The sequence below is a fragment of the Sinohyriopsis cumingii genome, chromosome 5 (genome assembly GCF_028554795.1).
Source record: "Sinohyriopsis cumingii isolate HCF-2022 chromosome 5, ASM2855479v2, whole genome shotgun sequence".
Lineage (NCBI taxonomy): Eukaryota > Metazoa > Mollusca > Bivalvia > Unionida > Unionidae > Sinohyriopsis > Sinohyriopsis cumingii.
The window spans coordinates 70,422,372-70,444,017 of NC_142965.1; the positions used below are offsets into that span (position 1 = coordinate 70,422,372).

The 21,646-nt window shown below is 35.9% G+C and overlaps 1 protein-coding gene across 1 annotated transcript in view; it reads left to right on the forward strand.

The window, feature by feature from the left end:
- LOC149799396 (uncharacterized) overlaps positions 1-21,646 on the forward strand; it is a 62,789-nt gene that overhangs the window by 7,110 nt on the left and 34,033 nt on the right. The window contains exons 2-3 of the mRNA XM_089958735.1: positions 16,061-16,359; positions 21,297-21,515. Of these exons, the coding sequence (XP_089814861.1) occupies positions 16,062-16,359; positions 21,297-21,515 (517 nt within the window). The 5' untranslated portion in view covers position 16,061. The remainder of the gene's footprint in view (positions 1-16,060; positions 16,360-21,296; positions 21,516-21,646) is intronic.

Below are 21,646 nucleotides of genomic sequence, written 5' to 3' on the forward strand. Positions count from 1 at the left end.
AAGTACACCATCTGTAGCAGCTATTAAAATAGGGAAAATGAATTTTGCCAGACTAGACAATACCAGCTACTGAAAGTGCAATAAATGAATTACCAAATATACAAAATGTAAAAATGTTATCGGCTCTTTTTTTTAATAAAATTTACCTCTGAAGTTCAGGAAGTTAAAATGACCAAGTGGAGGTATCACTTCTTTGAAAGGTGCACATCTGGAATAAAGCCAAGCTGTATGCTCTATAACCCATATTACACCCATCAATCATACACAAAAATAATGGGAATTAAAGGTTCTTTGAACTATGCCTAAGATATACAAGGTCTTTTTTAAACAGACAGTATAACTAGTGAGGAAAGCCGGGGAAATTCTTTTTCTTTAAAATTCTGATGCAAAATACGAAACTGTAGAGCGCCACCTTTAGATCCAGAAATTGCCACGGCTTGCGTAGCTTTTTCTACACAGAAGCAGTCATCAAGGATATGTCCATACTGAAAAATATAGGTTTCATCATGAGCAATCAGAAATCTGATGTTATTGAATATTTAATATGCTGGTATTTGCAAGGGTTTACTATGGGAAATGAATAACTACTATGAGTCCTCTTTCTGGTACACCCAGTGAGCCACACATTTGCGCGATTTCAACTAATGTTTGGGTTTTAACTTTTGCGATATCAGTCAAAATATTTCAATTACACCTTAAAATAATCCTGAAAGAAAAGTTATTCGGGAGGTCGTCTAAGGATGACTTAGCAATTTCATTGATTCAAAATTTGAAGGAAATGGAATGTTATGGTCAGACAAGGAACACCAAACAAACTATACAGTTGGACTTAATCTGGTGAATATATTTCTGGGTTACAATGATGGATAGTGACAGATGATCTGATATTCCAGATCAAGTAAGCTTGCATTATTTTTGAGTTCATTTAGTTCCTTTGTACTTATTGACTTTGAAAGCTCGACAATTTATGGTAAGAACCTCCTGTGATTGGATGCCATTCGAGACATGATTAATATGTGGTTTAAATATAGCTCTAATTAACTACTTACACACCATACTACAATACACAGAACACTAAATAGATAGATAGATAGATAGATAGATAGATAGATAGATATGGAGAGATTTTGCTGCCTCAGTAATTCAGAAGGTAAGATAAAAGGGTAGTTGGCTGCTTTCTGTGATACATTCATATGGGCATGGGCAAGTGCCCCTCCGACTGCAGACTGTTCGACACAACACTGTGCAATATATAAACAGTACCCTTGATTTTTCTTTCACCCCATCCGAAAATGGCTTCGCCCTACACACCCAACATGCGCATGCCCACTTGACGATACATCAGAACATGGACAGTGGCAAATAGGAATACAATAATAAGTTAGATAAGAGAGAGAGAGAAAAAAGATATTGAAAGAAAAAATGAGATAAAATAGAATAAAAAAGAGAGAAGAAAATAAAGTTAACATTGGGTGAAAAGCTGATAAGAGGAAGAAATTGAATAACACAAATCAGTGGCAAAAATAAACGTAAACCACTTAGATCTGTGAAAACTATATGCTGGTGTTTTATATAAATCCTATGGAAATAAACTACAACAGGATAAACCATTAAATGTAGCAGAGGAACATTAAAAAAAAATGATGTGGTATACAACAGTGACGTTAGTTAGTTTATATGTATTTTGAAACGTGAAATTAATGTACAATGAGACACTGAATACACAAATGGTAAGTAAAATGAAACGATTTTTAAATGGTATCTCAAAAGTATGTTTTAAACAAGTAAAATATTTGGATGTGTTTCTAATCATTCAGCTTACGTGACTCAGAAAAAGGGTATAGTAAGTCGTGATGCGAACGATGAGGTAATTTAAACTTGACATTTAAATTAGTCATTTCATTACCTCTGATACCATTTACACTTCGTATCCGCTGTTGCAGAAATGATTTGCAATCACTATTATTTTTAAACAAGTCTTTTTTTTAAAAAAAAAACACAAAAGTCATCAAAATGAGTTTTAATTTCCCGATGGATCATGGTATATCTACATGTGCCGCCGATATAGCTGAGTTGAACAGATACGGTCTTATCTTTTGGACGAAGTATTGTCTATTTCCTTTCTAACATGGTCTAGATTGTCTATTTCCTTTCTAACATGGTCTATATTGTCTATTTCCTTTCTAACATGGGCTAGTAGAGTTCTATGTTTTGATGTTAGTTCTGGTCCAGATTCAAAAACAAGAAAAACAAGTGTTGCCACCTATATAAATTATAATTAGTTTTTTAAAATAGTGAAATCTTCAGGATTTTATTTTGCACTCAAGGTATGTATTGTTGTGGGTCTACAGAAGAGACATTAAGTATGATAGCAAAACGATCAGACGTGTTTGATTACACAGATTTGTGCAACCAAACAGTAGCAATAAAGTGATTCAGTTTCCTTGTGTCATTAAGGATGTCATATCCTAATAAGGGGTTTATATCCAAGGGGGTCCTAAAATACAAATGGCTTTGTACCCTGGCCTCTCATCAGGATCATTGCTGCAAGTTGGCGCTGGACGAAACGACGCCCCGGCTGAACGTTGCCTTTGGTGTCCCACTCCTCGAAAAATATACGGCAAGCGACTCGAAACGGTCCCACCCGTATTGCACGCTAATTACAACGGCCCTGCCACAAATGATACACTAAAGGCACGCTCTGTCGAATGGCCCATGCGATGGAGAAATTCAAGATGGCGGAAGTATTAATAAATTGCGTTGGAAAAAAAAAATCTCATTAAATCAGTCATTTCTAGCAGTGTCATCACATGTTTTGGAGTTGTAATAATTGCAATTATGTTCATTTAAGAGGTGCTGAGTGTTTGTTTAAAGTGTCACAATGGAGTGCTGTCATTTACAGCTATTATGCGTGAGTGGGTGGGTAAGGTGATAGATTGCGGTGTCGTAGATGATTTATTTGAATGAAAGTTTGATCAATTGTATTTTACCGTTATTTTATATTAAGTTTCAACATTTTTGAATATACACATTTTTTTGCCATGCATTAGTGGGACAGATTTACAGTTTTGCTATCTTGTCGAAAAAATAATCTTTTACTAGTAACGATCTGACATTTAAAACTGGAAATCTGGATTTGTCTAATATTAATATTAATACTATAGGATATACATGCTCAGAGGATAGATATGTATCTCTGAATCACTGATGCATCATGGGAGATCAGCGTACCAGGCTCAGTATATCAGTGCGCGCTTGATTACATTAGTGTACGGCGTACTCTGTTAGATAGCAATAAAAATAGACACTCTATCTAACTTTCAGATTTGATTTACCTACATACATTCCACGTATATGTATCATATCTGAATTTGCATAATTAGTTTGAGCACCAATTTCATTCTCAAAACTATAGAACTAGAGACCCATGCCCCAAGATTGCACATTTCGCGTACGTAGCCTCAGACTGAAATCAAGATTTGACGTCTCTTTGGTCAGCGATTTGACGTTAGTCAATGCAACTTCTGTTTTCCGGGAGGGTTGAGCGGGGCAATCGTTAATATCGGAGCCAGTCCTGAAGATCTAAAAACTCTTACCTTGGGTTTGAGATTTAAGTTTTCTCTTACACTCAGTCGCAAAGAACATTTCAAAATTATGTTTTCTTTGACTGGTCGATACAGAATATAAATCTACCAATCATAAAGTTTGAATGATTTTTTGGCCAGATCTAATGATAGCGTGGAGCATCAGAGTCACAGAGACCATGGATAAGCCGAAAGTTTGCCCATCCACAATTACGACGGCGTTCCCCCCCCCCTTATATTTCATATCAGCAGTACCATGACAATATTTAATTTGTGTATGTCGATAAGTACATTATTAATGAACAAGTCAAACCGGCTTTGTGCGGTACCTGTCTTCTTCACTTTTTTGTTGTTGTTGTTTTCTTCTAAACTCTCCACTGCATATAGTCTGACGTTAAACCATGTAATAAATCAGAGACAGTGATGGTTGATAGAAATGTATTTGTCTGTATAGTCTTGGACTTTGCGGATTCTCTGCATGAGGCATTTAGACTTTCAGGCGGTTATATGCTGAATCACCTTTGAAGTATCACGATGATGACACGTATGACATGCGCTAAGCTCGATGTCAATCACAAATGGCCTATGGCTTTGTTAAAGTTAATGCTATAAGCGATCGAACATAAAAAAAGTAGTTAAAATTTCTTACTTGACTTTTTAATGGTCCACGCTGCTTGAATTATTCATAAGTATAAAAATGTTACACCTATCTTAATGGAAATGTGTCGCAGTCAATAATATGACAGTGTATTATCCCTATGTCATCATTATGAAGATATTTTTTATCTCACCTTCATATTATGAACACCGTGCCAGATGGCACGAGAGAAAGAGAGAGAAAGAGAGGTTCGCATGAATATTTCAGGAAGGGAGAGAGGGGACGAGCCTTCAAAATTATGCTAGTTTATTCAAGGGAAGGGACAAGTTCCTATTGTCGCATTTGGGTAGTTTTAACAATTTTGGGGTTTGTTATGTATAAACTGTACAATGGATTATTATTTTAATGGGGGGGGGGGCAACTAGTTCATACTGGTCCCCCGAGGTAGAAGTCAAAGTAAACATGACCAGAACCATACAAAAGTATTGAAGGACGAGTCGCCAGAGCAATCAGCGCACCATGTATGCAATTTGTTTTTGCTATCATCATTATTATTATCATCATCATAACCATCACCACTATTATCATCATCATAACCATCATCATTATTATCATCGTCATTACCATCATCATTATACTTATGTTGGTGACGAAAACTATCAGTAATGTCAGGGATCGATCACTTACTTTTCCTAGGACTTTACGTTTTGGGGAAAAATGTGACCTTTATATAGCTTTTTAAAAAATACCCTTTCTCTGATTTGTGAAAAATCTAATTATGTTGGAATATTTTCTCTTGAGATTAAAAAAAAAACCTACAATAGCTTCGTTTGATAATTAAGTCTCTCTTGGTAATCTCTCGAGCCGAGGAAGACAAGTTGTGTGATCTCATCGACAGTTGACGCGCATGTGGCTCCGGAATCCAAATTCCGATGCACACAGGCGGTTGCAGGTGGGGCATGTGACACCGGTGGTAGGGGGAGGCTGGGATACAGATCTGTGACGTTTCTCGCGAGCTGCAGCAAGACGCTGGCGGCAGTCAACCTCGATGGTGGAACAGGCCTTTCTGGTCACGGCTCGCCAGTGGCTTCTGTCTGTGGCAGCGAGCTCGAGCTGGTGGGGATGAAGGTCTGTCCATTTGATGTGCGTCTTGAGATTGTCTTTGTTCCTCATGCGAGGGAGGCCTTGATTTCGGTTGCCCTCGGCTAGATCGCTAAAGAACAGCTGCTTTGGGATTCTGTTTTGATCAACGCGGATGACATGGCCAGTCCAACGAAGCTGGGCCTGAATTAATTTGGCTTCGATGCTTGTTGCGTTGGGTCTATCAAGGACTTCCTGGTTAGTGATTCGGTCCAGCCACTTGATCCGCATGATGGATATCAGGGAGCGCGGGTGGAATTGTTCCAACTAATTAAATATTTGGTCTCTAACTCTCGGTACTTAGTGAAACATGAGTCTACACGTATTCCTTTAGTGAGGTAAATAATATATGTAAATTAAATAGAAACAATAAAAATATAATGCCATTTTATTCAACTCACCAGTTTGGCTGGGGATTTAGAAAGGGTTGTATTAAGATTTGTCAGTTTCATTTGTAAGGTCTGTGACGATTTGAAATTTGTTGTCTTTACTGGTTAAGAGATGAGGTACGAGTTCGACGGAGATTCATTTGTATTCATAATTTAAAGCTGGCATAAGACAATACATGTCAGAGTTGAACTGTCACGTGACCACACACTTTCATAGCCAATTTCCGAATAATCGTTGGAAAATTTATTTAATCCATATTTTCATAATACAGATGACAGCATCGTCAAAATTGTCCATTGATATGACATCTGGGCATGTAGATAAGATCTTTCTTTTCCATGCATTTTGTGTGTGACTCTTCAACCAAGATATATTTAATATCAAAAACTGAACACCCTTCGATAGCCTGTCTTTTTATATTATGAACACGCTCCTATTGCTCAAGACTGATGCACCACTTTTTATATTGATAAGTGCATCTTCTCCAGCGAGACTGGCCAGACTGTACCTCTAGCGGAGACCCGGATGTATGCTTGCGACGTCATAGCCATCTTTTCCTAAAGCGCCCATTCTTTTATATATACGAAGTTTGTTTTTAAATTTATTCTGTGGGGTCTTGCACAGGTTATGAAGGCTAGGTTATAATTTATTGTCATGTTTAGGAGAACAGTAGGAAACAGAGATTACAATGTTGTGTCAATCATTTATTCTCACGCAGGACGAGATAACTAATATAGAAAATGAAATGTTGTTAAATGTTCCCGAAGTATTGATTAGAAAATGGAGAAGCATGTCATGTCCTACAAAATGTATACAATCCAAAATGGCACAGTATGCATCTAAGCTTCTTGCTGTACACGTAAATTATGACACAATCCATTTCCATCAATTTCTTTATTAGCTTTGACCTGAAACAAAATATAGGGGGATTTTATTTAATGTCCTTTATTCCTCTCTTTAAGATGTATGACTAATTTTCCTTTTGTAAAACACGTTGGAAAAATCAGATGTTTTACGTAAATATGATTAACCACCGCCATTAAACTCGCATGTAACCTCACCCAGACAGTCATGCCTTGGTCATAAATAAATTCACACCTGGTTTGTTTGTGAATTCAAAGACCACCACAACAATGTATGCTTTATTTGCACGCTCATGGATTCGCATAAATCTATACACGTGTTGTTATTGACGATGATATCCAAGGTACATCGACGCATTCAAATGTCGTTAACGAAATCCTTTAGAGAGCTAGAGTCTTTTTTTCCTTGTTCGTAAGACCGATTTCGAAACAGGAGAACGGTCTATGTGTTGTATGGAACTCTCACAACTATCAGTTTAAGAAATAATTTATCTGCCCTTATACTGAAAAGTTGTAATATATTTTGGCTAGACATAACAGCAGAATTTTCGTCTTGGATTTAAAGAGCGTATCGATCATGTAGGAACACCGAAATAGAACTTCTTTCGCGACATACATCTTGTGCAACTGTAGCGATTCAGACAATCCAGTTTGGTAAATGATTTAAAAAGACAAACAGTAGCTCTCTTTTTCTCTCGTAGGCCTACTGAATACATAAGACTTCATAACACAAACTCTATGTCATTAAAATGACATTATCGTTTTAATTTTAATTTTGACAGAATGCGCTGTGAAGAAGTGTCAAATACTTGAGTCTTTTTTTTTAACTTTAGCAGTTTCATAATAATGACTACTGACTTTGAGATACCGCTCTGTTCACGACTAATACACTGAGATAACTCTCTGTTCTTGATGAATACACTGAGATAACTCTTTGTTCTTGATGGAAGAAATACTCTGAGATACCGCTCTGTTCTTGATGAATACACTAAGATACCACTGTTCTTGGTGGAAAAAATACTCTGAGATACCGCTCTGTTCTTGATGAATACACTGAGATACCGCTCTGTTCACGATGAATACACCGAGATAACTCTCTGTTCTTGATGAATACATTAAGATACCGCTGTTCTTGATGAAAGAAATACTCTGAGATACCGCTCTGTTCTTGATGAATACACTGAGATATCGCTGTTCTGATGGAAGAAATGCTCTGAGATACCGCTCTGTTCTTGATGAATACACTAAGATACCACTGTTCTTGATGGAAAAAATACTCTGAGATACCGCTCTGTTCACGATGAATACACTGAGATAACTCTCTGTTCTTGATGAATACACTAAATACTCTGAGATACCGCTCTGTTCTTGATGAATACACTAAGATACCACTGTTCTTGGTGGAAAAAATACTCTGAGATACCGCTCTGTTCTTGATGAATACACTGAGATACCGCTCTGTTCACGATGAATACACCGAGATAACTCTCTGTTCTTGATGAATACATTAAGATACCGCTGTTCTTGATGAAAGAAATACTCTGAGATACCGCTCTGTTCTTGATGAATACACTGAGATATCGCTGTTCTGATGGAAGAAATGCTCTGAGATACCGCTCTGTTCTTGATGAATACACTAAGATACCACTGTTCTTGATGGAAAAAATACTCTGAGATACCGCTCTGTTCACGATGAATACACTGAGATAACTCTCTGTTCTTGATGAATACACTAAATACTCTGAGATACCGCTCTGTTCTTGATGAATACACTAAGATACCACTGTTCTTGATGGAAGAAATACTCTGATATACCACTCTGTTCTTGGTGAATACACTAAGACACCACTGTTCTTGGTGAAAAAAATACTCCGAGATACCGCTCTGTTCTTGATGAATACAATAAGATACCGCTGTTCTTGGTGGAAGAAATACGTGAACGCCGTATAATAATCATTTACTGCTGTACTGTCTTAAATATTGATGTACTGTCGATACTGAACACTCTAAGTTAGACTGTTTTGTCGACGGACACTAAATTAACATTTACAACAGTGCTGCCCGTGAACGTTTTCTTTAAAGCATTTGTGGATGTACTGTCGATGTACAATCTAAGCTTTTAAAGCTGTACTGTCGATGTACACTGTATAAGCTTTTAAAACTGTACTGTCATTGTAAAATATACGCTTTTAAAACTGTACTGTCGATGTACACTATAAGCTTTTAAAGCTTTACTGTCTATGAAATCTGTAAAACTATTTAGAGCTGTGCTGTACTTTTCATGATGAATCTGATGGGAAAAAGTAATATTATTTTCACACATTAATAAATGGGTGGGGTGGGTGGGGATATTTGAATATCGAACTCCACAAAATTTGTGTCCAACGAAAAAGTTAATTAGATTATATAATATTTCCTGAATTTCTTTTTGGAGTACATATTAGAGCGAGCATGCGCAACTCCTTCCAGGGCGCGGGCCGGATACACTTTTTAAATTTACCCGTATGATGTAAATATAACCGGATAAAACCAGATCATATCATAGGCGACACATGCCTGTAATAAAGTGAGTTCTTTCGATATGACTTTATTTGTCGATTCGTCTTTAGAGAGATCGAGTCCTTCAAATTCCTTGTAAAGATAAATTGAAGGATTTAATGGGTACCACTACTGACGAAATGAATAATGATGGTGACCTATAAAATTTCAATTTATCACAATAACCTGTCGAGAGGAAACGCAATTCTTGCACTAGCGGAGTTAAGTAAATTTTTGAAAGCTACATTAAACCAGTTCATTTATTTGGGTTAGGTCGACTGATGCAGCGTTCGCGAGGGAAACCTATCGGCGAAATTAAATAGCCACATTTTTCTTAGCTTTTAAGAGACACTCCTGGAAAATTTACACACTTTATTATATATTAGAAATTAACTAAATAAATACTGAAAAAGTAAACAAAGTTCGGAAGAATAAATGCTTGTGGAAATATTAAAATCGTAGATGCTTGTGGAAATATTTAAATCCAAGAATAAAATGCCGTATTGTAGAGGTAAAATGTATCAACGATACGAAAGGATCAAAAGGTCTCTGAATGGTAGTTCCGACGCTAGGTCGATTTGTGTTAATTTCCGTGATATGAAATACAGTTACGAAAGTTATTCGAATTAAATACGATAACAAAATCAACAATGTAATCATAATCAATATATTGCTCTGTTTGCTTTTAGTTTAACTTGGGGGTAGGGGAGCATTAAGGATGACGTAAGATTTTGACGATTTTCGACGCGACTGAAACGAAAATGACCATGCTGTGACCGTTGGAACCAAAATAATCATGCCCTAACCGTTGCATCCAACACTAGAAAACAGATAAATCATACATTATATAATTATCTGTAAATTATATGATCATCTGTAAAATAAAAGCATCTGTTCCTATTTCAGCTACAACATCAGGCAGGTCTGACTAGCAGGTAAATAGTTGGGGGAGGGGGGGATGTTCGACCTGGAAGTACTGTTACTCCTATCTTCAACTGCGTAGCTTATGTAGCCAAAAATAAACCAACCTACCCTGTGACGTCAATGAGATTCTCTCAGGGTGGCAAGAACTTAAGGTGTGAGACACGCAAACAATTTTCCGTTAAATTGTGAATGTTGTGTAAAAATTTTAGCAAAATAAGCATGTTTTCTTCATTCAATTTCTAATTTAAAAAGGCCACATAGATTTTCCCTTTAAAACTAACGGTGCGATTAATAACAGATATTCGATGTAGCCTGACATCGATGAACCAGGAAATTTTACAAAAGCCGCAAAAGAGTAGTTGAATCACTGTAATCGGTCTTTCCTTTCCGAACCATTGACGCATGCTTACAATCCCTGACATGTTCTCAGTATTGCCATTTCTTACGCGGATTCGCGACCAAACGGAACTTATGCATGGCATATGTTGTTGTTATTATTGTTGGATGGTTTACCGCCTTTTACGCACAATATTAATAGGCTACACATGGCGGCCAGAATAAATGGTACAAAAAGAACCCGGGAAAGCCCTGAAAAAAAAAAAAAAACATCGACCTACGAGAAGCTATTGGTCAGCTTTCTCACATACCCACGTTGGCCGAATCCGAGAACCCACGCAGAGGTGAGATGGCAGTAATCCGTAACAGTGAGCGCTTTAGACCACTTGTCTACTCGTCCCCACCCCCGACATATGTAATTAATCTGTACCAGTTTTCGTGTATATGACCTATTTCTTACAGTATGTTTTGATGCAAAATACGTTTCACGTACACAGTGATCAATATATGTAATATCAGAGTTATTTAAAACGTTTAATTTTACATGTAAACATTATGTTATCACATCAACATTTCCTTCCTTGGAACTTTGCGTATGTAAACGGGGAAGTCTTTTAACGTGGTTTTTTTTTTTTTTTTTTTTTTTTTTTTTTTTTTTTTTTTTTTTGTAAGAGTGGAATTTATGACTTTCAGGAAAATATTGGGGTTGACAAGTGATGTAGTTTAAGTCATATTATATGCATTGATGGTGTTGCATTATTTCATTATAGTACATGTACAGTAAGTACTCGATTATAAGTCGGATTCAACTGCATAGATCCAAATCAGCCATTCCATAATGCATTGGTGGATCTATGTAGTTTTTTTAGGTGTGATGTGTGTGATTTGGATTCTTGACCTGACGTGAACGATTTTCCAGTCATATCGCTATGCAGTGTGTCAGTTTATAGTGATGTCTACTATGTGGCATTATGTCCCACCCAGTCACATTATTCTGACACCAGGCTAACCAGTCCTAACACTAACCTCTTAATGCTGAGCCCCAAGCAAGGCAGCTGTTAGTACCATTTTTATAAGTCATTATAATGACACGGCCGGGGTTCGAACCCGCAAACTCCCGCATCTGAGGCGGATGCTCTAACCACTTAGGCAACATGAGCAGTCCCCTGTTTTGTTATGAGTGATCAGTGAAACAAAGTGCCTTTGCATTGGATCAAGGTAGGTTTGTTTGCAGTTGTACCCTATCTTTAAGTGTGTATAAACGGTATCTGGCATCTCGTTTTGTTCCTTGCACACATTTATTACAAACGTATGACTATCCAAATTGGATTTTTCAGAAAACTGCAAAATTGACTAGCAAAGGAAATACTATCTTTTTATATATTTTTCGGAAAAGATGAACATAACTGACCCAAAATATATATTCTACTTTACATAAGGTACACCAAAATGATCGATCCATCACATTAGAGGTGTTGTTTGCCTAATAGATAAACAACTTGTTTTATTTAACATAACAGATAATAAATGTCATAAGTTAAAAAATTTAAATCAAATAACTATCCGGATAATGAACTGACCGTCTACCTTACAATTTATTATTTAAGCAAATTTCCGAGACTAGTGTGTCCACAGAAACAAATCGGCGACATCGTATCTATTTCGCCATTGCCTGTCCTTAAATCACATTTTCTAATTGCTTTAAACGGACGATCCCTAAAAATAAACCATACAACATTTTGTGGTCGCTGAGTTTTCTTGGTAAAGATCCTTTTCACAAGTACCATAACCCACAGCTCTTTACCTGGTGAGTAAGTACAAAACTTGTATTGCTATCTATGTATGTATGTGTGGGTGTGTATATATATATAATATGCATTCGTGACTTATGATACAAACAGTGTCGTAACTACCCCCCACTCGGTCCATGCAATCAAAATTGCAACAAACAAAAAAAATATAAGATCACGTGTTAGCTTTAGTTCGCTGGATTTAGTTTTGGTACGGGCACCTGCATTTCAAGTTTATCGTTGCACTGTCGTTATGTCATGCAATCATAATTTATAGCTGTGTTTTATTTTAATTTTATTTTCTTGATTTCAAGATAGCAACTAATTTTCTACAACCACAATCATCCCGTGAATTCATCTGTTTGATTTAAACTAATGAAATACTAAACAGACATTAATATTATTTTGACAGTCATTTGACAATATTTGCAAACAGTATTTAATACAGTTCAGTCGTTTGTGTAGTGAGATTAGTTATTTTTTTGTACAGCAGTTTGTAATTATAATCATTAATATTAATATTGGACAGGTTTCATGAAGTAGTGAAGCATGAAAATTGTATACTCACTATACTTTATCAGTCCTGCTTTTTCCGTGACCATTCACGCTGCGTGTGATAAATTTTCCAGCTCCACGACGTCGTGAATCCTGTTAAATATGAAGCTTAGTTTTTAGGAATACATAAAGTAATTTTAAAACGCGTTCATGGCTTATGGGTCTTGTTGTTGAATCTACCTTGTGGCCATGTGGTTTCAGCTACGCTGTAGTTCCCGAAGACGTGTTCATGGCAACAGGGTCATGTGGTTTAATATATGTTTTGGTTCCCGAAGACGTGCTCATGGCATCTGGGTCATGTGGTTTAATCCATGTTTTAGTTCCCAAAGACTTGCTCATGGCATATGGGTCATGCGGTTTAATCCATGTTTTAGTTTTCAAAGACGTGCTCGTCGCATCTGGGTTATGTGGTTTAATCCATTTTTTAGTTTTCAAAGACGTGCTCATGGCATCTGGGTCATGTGGTTTAATCTATGTTTTAGTTCTCAAAGACGTGCTCATGTTTAATCCATGTTTTAGTTCTCAAAGACGTGCTCATGGCATCTGGGTCATGTGGTTTAATCTGTTTTAGTTCCCGAAGACGAACTCATGGCACCTGGGTCATATGGTTTGATGTATGTTGTAGTTCCCGAAGAAGTGCTCAATGCACCTGGATCATGTGGCTTCATATATGTTCTAGATCCCGAAGACGCGTTCTTGTCATCTGGGTCATGTGGTTTAATCTATGTTTTAGTTCCCTAAGATATGCTCATGTCATATGAGCCATGTGGTTTAATCTATGTTCTAGTTCCCGAAGACGTGCACGTGTGTCATCTCGGTCATGTGGTCTATGATGTATTTCACGAAGACGTGCTCATGACATCTGGGTCCTGTGGCTTTATCTGTGCAGTAGTTCCCTAAGACGTGTTCATCACATATAGGTCCTATTGCTTAATCTAAGTTTTTGTTCTCGAAGACGTGCTCATGGCACATGGACCATGTGGTTTAATCTACGTTTTAGTTCCCAAATACGTACTTATGATGTCTAGGCCATGTGGCTTAATCAACGTTGTACTTCCCAAATACGTACTTATGATGTCTAGGGCATGTAGCTTAATCAACGTTGTAGTTTCCGAAGAGCATGGTTTGAAAGTAACTGGACGCCACTAAAGAACACTGCTCCCGTGAGCTTCAAACCCACACGTTGGCATTGATTCATTACGTACTTTATTGCAAAATAAATTACAAAATACTTTGAAGCAAAGCATTGCAAGAAGACTTGAAGGAAAGAACACGTTAGTGTAAAAACTCGGTTGGTTTCAATTTTAGTCTTTGTCTTATGACATTGGCTCCAGTTATTTATCAATTACTAAAAAATGAAGATTTAACAACTCAAAAATACCTCTCTCTCTCTCTCTCTCTCGCTGGTTTTCATCGTCATTATTAATTCATTTATTCATTTATTTATGTAACAGTGCATTGTATCTGATTTATGTATTACACTATGAGCTTTTTTCGCATACGTCATATCCATAAAATTCTGTCCTGTTCTGTTTTGTTTGTCTTAATATAGAAGTAAACAATGCCGTGGGAGGATGACCAGTAGTAATTTGGGATGGGCGTTATACTTTGTTTCCCTGTCAAAACTATAAGGCACCGACTACTCGCATTTAGGTCCAACAGCAAGAAAACATAAACCTTCATCTGCGGTCGCATAATTCACCAGCAGATCAGGGTCTATGTTGTTTGTTCTACTGATTACGCCGAACTTACTGCATAGATCCAGATCTGTCTACGCATTATGCGACTGCAGATCTATGTCTTTGCAATTTGAAGTTGAATTCTGGTTATAAGCGAGTTCATACGGTACAATATTTTCATTTTTAAAAGATGTATGATTCAATTGTACAATTTATTAAATGATTTTATATTTTAGTTGAGCAGATGGATCGAAATTTTGTAATAGTCCCGTTCCCATTCAGTACTGACTGTTCCCATAGCCAATGCGTGAAATGTTTAATACAAAGTACAGCGTGCACAAGGACGGCACAAAATGCAGACACAAAATTAATTATTGCGGTTTGGAATGTCCACATAGAGTTTTTAATCCACATAATTTAATCGGTTAAGATATTATGGCATTTTTTTTTTGTACAGCCTTGGGCAATTTCAAATTAAGCACAAAATGTGATGTACTTACTACAGGTAAACTTTTGAAAACAATCAATATACGACGTGCTGAAAGTTCAGTGGCGCCCAATATTATTCAGGCGGTAGCCTTGTAAATATATACTTTATATGTGTGAGTATGTTTGTGAATGATATATTTTCACGAAGAGTCAATTAAACGTTCCTAAAAATTATTATGGATACACTTTGACGAAATTATATATATATATATATATATATATATATATATATATATATATATATATATATATATATATATATATATATATATATATATATATATATATATATATATAATTTGCCAAATTCATGTCATCATTTTGAATATTGAATGGTTTGAAGCTGATGTATTTATTTTGAATATTGCATAATGTCAAGTTCATGTCTTCATTTTGAATATTGAATGATTTCAAGTTCATGTTTTGATTTTAAATATTGCATGATCCCAAGTTCATGTTGATTTTTAATGATGAATAATGCAAACTTCATGTCTGGAATTTTTAATATTGAATAATGCCAGGTTTATGTCTTGATTTTGAATATTTAATGATTTCAAGTTCATGTTTTGATTTTGAATAATATCTTGATCCCAAGTTCATGTTGATTTCTAATGATGAATAATGCAAAATTCATGTCTTGATTTTGAATGCTGAACAATGTCATGTTCACGTCAATTATGTATATTGAAATTAATAACGTCAAGGTATGGCTTGGTTTTGAAGATTTAATAATGCCAAGTTCTGAGTCGACTATTTCATTATACAGGCCATCGTAGCTTTAATATTTGATTTTGTTTATTTACTTTAGGATTTATGAACACGTATATGGAGACGACAGCATGACTGTCATAATTGTTATTTTTACAGATGCTTGTAACTGCGTTTACTCATGAAATCATATACACTGTATTTTAAGATTTTAAGTTTTATTTGGATAGGTATCATTTTTGCAGTTTTGCAGAAAATTGCTTTTCTCGTATTATCAAACTAGCTATGAATCAAAATTCCAGTGTTTGTTTTAGGTCGAGCATTCTTTGTTGGGTATTTAAAATCGTAGCTTCTAGTAACATAAAAAAATCCACAAAATTTGGTATCCTGCTAAAAAAAGTTAAAGGACAGTAACTTAATTTGTTAATCTCTTTCTCTTACCGTGTCTTTTCTTCTCTTTTCTTAGTATGGCCACTCACTGGAGACTCGTTGGAAGATCATTCGTTCTTTTCTTCATTTTCGTAGCAGTGTCAGTTGAAGCCCGGATGAAAAGAGGGAGATATGAGTTTTTGGATTCGTTTTGTAATGGGGCCGATATATATGTCTCAATTCCATGGGATTGTTCTGGATATGTTCATTGTCAGTATTTAGGCGGACAGAACATGTCTTTTTGGATTGAGTGTCCAGGGAACTTGTATTATGACATCGATGCAAAGACTTGCATGTGGCCGAAAAATATTAATAAACCGTGTCCACCTCTGAAAGGTATGTTGTACTTTAGAAACATAAACATTCATTACGATTCTAATAACTTTTTTGTCATGCATTTAATTTCAAATTATTCTTAAGTCACGCACGAAAAGTAATAGAACAGAACGAAGCCTTCGTTTAATTGTTATCTACCTTGTTCTTTGTCCTCTTTAAAACATTAAAAAGAAATAAAGATTATCATCAAGATCATCATCATCAACGACAACAACAAGAACAGCAACTCAAATTATAAACAAAATGGGATATGACGGAACCTGATTTTCTTTTTTACGGTGCTGGACCCGTGTAGACCAGGTGATTGAATAATAACGATTTATTCACTAATCAATATAGATTTATTTGCTAACGTAGGCTAGGTAGCAATTAAACATACAACATATGAAACAAACATTCAAGTACAAATACCAACAAGAATTACAACGGAGACGATACAAACTTCATACAAGTCATACGCGAAGCAAATATGCAAATATTATCAGTAGTTATAAATTATCTACAATCCTTACCAGAAGAAGACTTCACTGTAGTAACTAATAGTTCTTGTAAAAGAAATATGTATGTAGATATAGTGCTCTTACATGGTAAAGAGAGTTTCACAACTGCTGATTATGAAGACTTCTGATAGACTGCACCGAGAGAAAAGGGGCTGGGTTAGTAATGCGCACCAACATGCAATATAGGTGCTATTATGGTGAACACTTTTAATATTTCACTCACTCCACTGTTCTACCTACTTATATATACATGCTACATGATACTAATCAAACTTTTTTTTACTACACATAGTAATACACAGTCTTGCAGGCTGTACACTGTAAACATATATAGGCAAGACAACACATACAAAAAATATAACCTTTATGTCCAATATGACACTGGGTACATATGAACATTTTGGTCTCTTTGTTCTCTCGGCTTCCAAATCGCACATATCAAAGTTCTCTACCAGGTAATGGTGTCTGATGTATGGGTTACTGGTGTTTAATGCACGTAATACTGCTGGCTTAATTTGTGTGACTTAGTATGCACCTAACATTTCCCATGGTATTTATTTCGCCATAATTCTATTTAATTCTTGTCATCTACTGCGAATATACTACAAACCAGTTGCAATACGAGAGTAAGGTTTTCATGCTTTACTGCGCAAATGAGTCAAATGTACTAGATAGTGATACCATGTCGTGGACGGCTCGAGTTTGTACTTTGTGTGCCTTCTGACAAGCACTAATCATTACACATCTCAGTGATGACAAGGGCTAGTGGAATGTCAACAAGCAATAACGATGTATGGATGTGCGTGTTATTACCAATACACAGGTTTGCCGCGGTATATTTTCCAGTGGTACGTACCACGGTATTTTTTCCACCGTACTGGTACTTGGTACTTTACGTCAAGGAAATGTATGGAAATTCTCTTGTAGACTTGTTGCATATTTATTTACATTACCGTCATGTCTTCATATTTCATTACAAAATATTTAAATGTTTTGGGTTTGTTTTTACACAGCAGTTGTATCTGTTAAATTAATTTTGAATGTTGCAAATATAATTATAATTATGATCCTGTAATCACATGTTTGTCATGTGTCACGTATACCAAAGTCTGGCCAAATCCAACTTAGGGAAACATTTCGGATTAAAAACATCATATTTTAAAGTTATTTACCAGCGTATGGTAATGTGTTAAGTATATGTATTCCTTTCCAACACTGCTTTCCATCCGAATAATTTCAGGATATCAGTAGATTTTTTTATATAGTTTTTTTACATCATTTATCAGGTCCACTAACTAACGTTTGTTAAGCAAGTGTTTTTTGTTTACTAGCCCTTTTTGATAAAAACTCCTACCCGAGTGTTGGCATTCCACTCAAAGTTTCCATGCTTTTTGTATATATGGTGTAGCTAGTAAATTGTTGACTTCAGCGTCAACACTTCCTCGTAACAAGTTCAGCACATTGTTTTCCACAGGGTGTCAGCTATACTGTAAGCTTAATCATCCCATTTAAGGAAAAGTTTTAGAGTACAACTTGTACAACGGTTAACATACACATAGCAAGTTCACCTACTATACAAGGTAGTGACCATATAAATTTCGGAAGGAGGGGAGGGGGCTGAGATTTTCTTTTGAGAAGAAATATTTATTTTCTTTTACCTGAAGATAATTAATCTTATCTTTCTAAATTAATATGGTGGATATAACATGGTGTTATTTTGCTATAAATCAGAGCAAGATATCTTTCTAGCTATTGACAGCTGCCTCAGAAGAATATAGTATCGGTCCTTAATAGAATGCGGTACTCCGTGGTACGTATCGCGGTATGTACGGTAATATGGTACACAATTATATTTGTGTTACCCAGCTGTGTGTGTGTATATATAACATTATGAAAATGTATGAATAAAGAATGTAGGATGTAACAAACTAAAAAGTATATAATTGGGAAGACTCATGAGTAATGAAAACCATTGATAACATCAGTTATAACAATATGGACGTGTTGATATATCAACATCATCAAAAGGAAATGAAATAAATTTTCAAATAATACCCGTATTTGCTGTATTTGTGCATTGAAAAACTGAAAGCTAAAAATTGATTGATGGTATGAAACTAATCATTGAATATGGATAGGATAGCGAGTTGACTTATTCGCACTAAATATAACAATATCACAGTGTTGGAACGAATAATACACAGTACGTTTCATGAATACTCGAAAGTTCGACTTAAAGGCTGGAGGGAAACTAAATGTGAAAATGTCATTTATGCTAGATACGAATGATGGCATTTTCCTCGAGTATTGTCAGATAGATGGCACATATGAACCTTATGAATACATGCATTAATTAATGAGAATCAAACACGTGTACTAGTATCTATTGATTGATGCGGTTGTATGACACGTGACAGATAAACACTATCGATCACTCTCAGATATGGTTATCACTGACCCAAGTAGTGAATCGTGTCTTGATTTTTTTAAAATGTCATTCTGTTTTGGACACCTGGATATGTAAACGCCATTCATTTTCTTTTTTGCATAGATGTACCTGTTACTTGTAAATCATTGTGTGTGTATATGTGTGTGCATGTGTCTGATTGAATTTTTAACGTATCTTTAACGACTTTAGTCATATCACTACCGTGTCTGCAGTGTGACAGTTTATAGTCATGTCTAACACTTGGGAATCATGTCGCAGTCATGTAGCATCATATTCCACCCAGTAAAATTTTCCTAAAACCGGGCCAACCAGTCCTAACACCATCCTCTTGATGCTGAGTGCCAAGCGAGTCAGCTGCTAGTACAATGTTATAAGTCTTTGGAATGACTCGGTCGGGGTTCGAACCCACGACCTCCCGTATCCGAGGCGAATAGTCTAACAACTTAAGCCATCGGAGCGGTCACTTGTACATCATACAGAAGGATTGATCTTCAGACGATGCCAAAAATCAACCAAGATTGGAAGTACAATTTTTAAACTTTATTAAACAGTGTTCTGCCTCTGAAAACTCAAAATTGGAAACTGATTTTAAAATGTAGTCATCATAACCGTAATTGTCGATATCATGGCGATGATGATCTTGACAACGGCGAGGACAGCTCATATATTAATAGTTGCGAGAACGATGAGGAAAAAGATATAATGTTATTACACTATTTTAATCTTTATCGTCGCCGTCACCGCCATGATCATCATGAATACCATAATCATCGCATTCGTCGAATCACTCATGTTATTGAACTCGTAGTCATTAATATAGGCAACCACTTCATTTTCGTTTATCAGTACTAGTATATCTCAACAATTACTCCCTTCTCCTCCTACTCCTCCTTCATCTTCTTCAAGTTTTCTACGAACATCTATAAGTATACCTCTGGAATGTAATGCTAGCTTGTATTGCTTTAACCCTATTATATAAATTGCTCGTTTTTGGAATGAAACTGACGAATACAGAAATCAAATGCAGTTGCACCCACTAATGTGCATGATATTTTATTTAAAATGACAGATTTTCTTTCAAAACTTTAACCAAAAATCACGAGTAAAACGGATTGCTTCATTCAGACAGTATTGGACTGAAACGTTATGATACAATATCGCACACATTGCCAAGTAGGAGAGTGGACATGAGTCCATTGCAATAAACAGTTACTAACAGCTATTTGTAATTACGTTTGGCTTGTGAATTCGTCAAAAAAATCATCATAAGGAAATCAATCTTTTATATGTCAAATATGTTCTATATTTTGCTTGGAGCAAACTTAGCGTCACAAAACATAGTTGCAGAGAATTAATTGGAAATGAGAACAGTTAAATAATTTGAAACTAAGATATATTGTAGTAGTTGAATAGCTGTTTTTTTTTTTTAAAATGGACAATGCATGTCTGTTTGGTATGTCATTGTCCGTATGTCTGATGTTGTCCGTTAGTTTGTTGCCTGTCTGTTTTAATATATTTGGAAAACACGGAGCAAGAACTTAACCTTGAATTTTTAAAAAAATACATGACTGAGGTACAGTCATAAAGACTTACAATAGATGTATTTACACTTTTATCACGTGAGCTAAAATTTGGTTGTGGGTATGGCTGTGTTTGCAAAAAAGTATTGAAGGTAACGATGAGAACACACACACACACACACACACACACACATGCACGCACGCACAAAGAATTTATTTTAACTAATGTCACCAAAGACTAATGCCACAAACTTCATCAAAGTACAAAATAGTGCACAGAACATGCTCTTTATAAAAGAAACAAGTCTAAGTAGCTCAAAAGGACGTGGTCACGACATAAAAGCTATAAATTGTGATCAGTCGTCCAAAACCAGTACGACAATAATATACGTATTTTCTATTCCATATACTTTTGAACTATATGGTTTCTATTCCAGATAATATTGAACTATATTATTTCTATTCCAGATACTGTTGAACTATATTGTAAGGACCATCCTAATATCCGGTTCCAGAGCCCGGACCACTGTGCACAATACTACGATTGCTCGGACGCCTCTTTTTCTCCTGGACTGGGTCCCTATTTAAAAGAATGCCCTTATCCGCAGCTTTTCAATCCATCATCAAGCATGTGTGAACATCAGAAAGTTGTTCGATGTGGAGACCGATTCACGCCTCTGACAAAATGTGAGTCTTGCCGTTTTTAAGGTTTTGTCAAAGCTAAAATATAAACAATACTAGATGTAGAAATGTTTAGCTTTATGTGTGCTGTAAGAGTTATGAAATGATCGAGGCAATACTGTTCCATATAATAATTA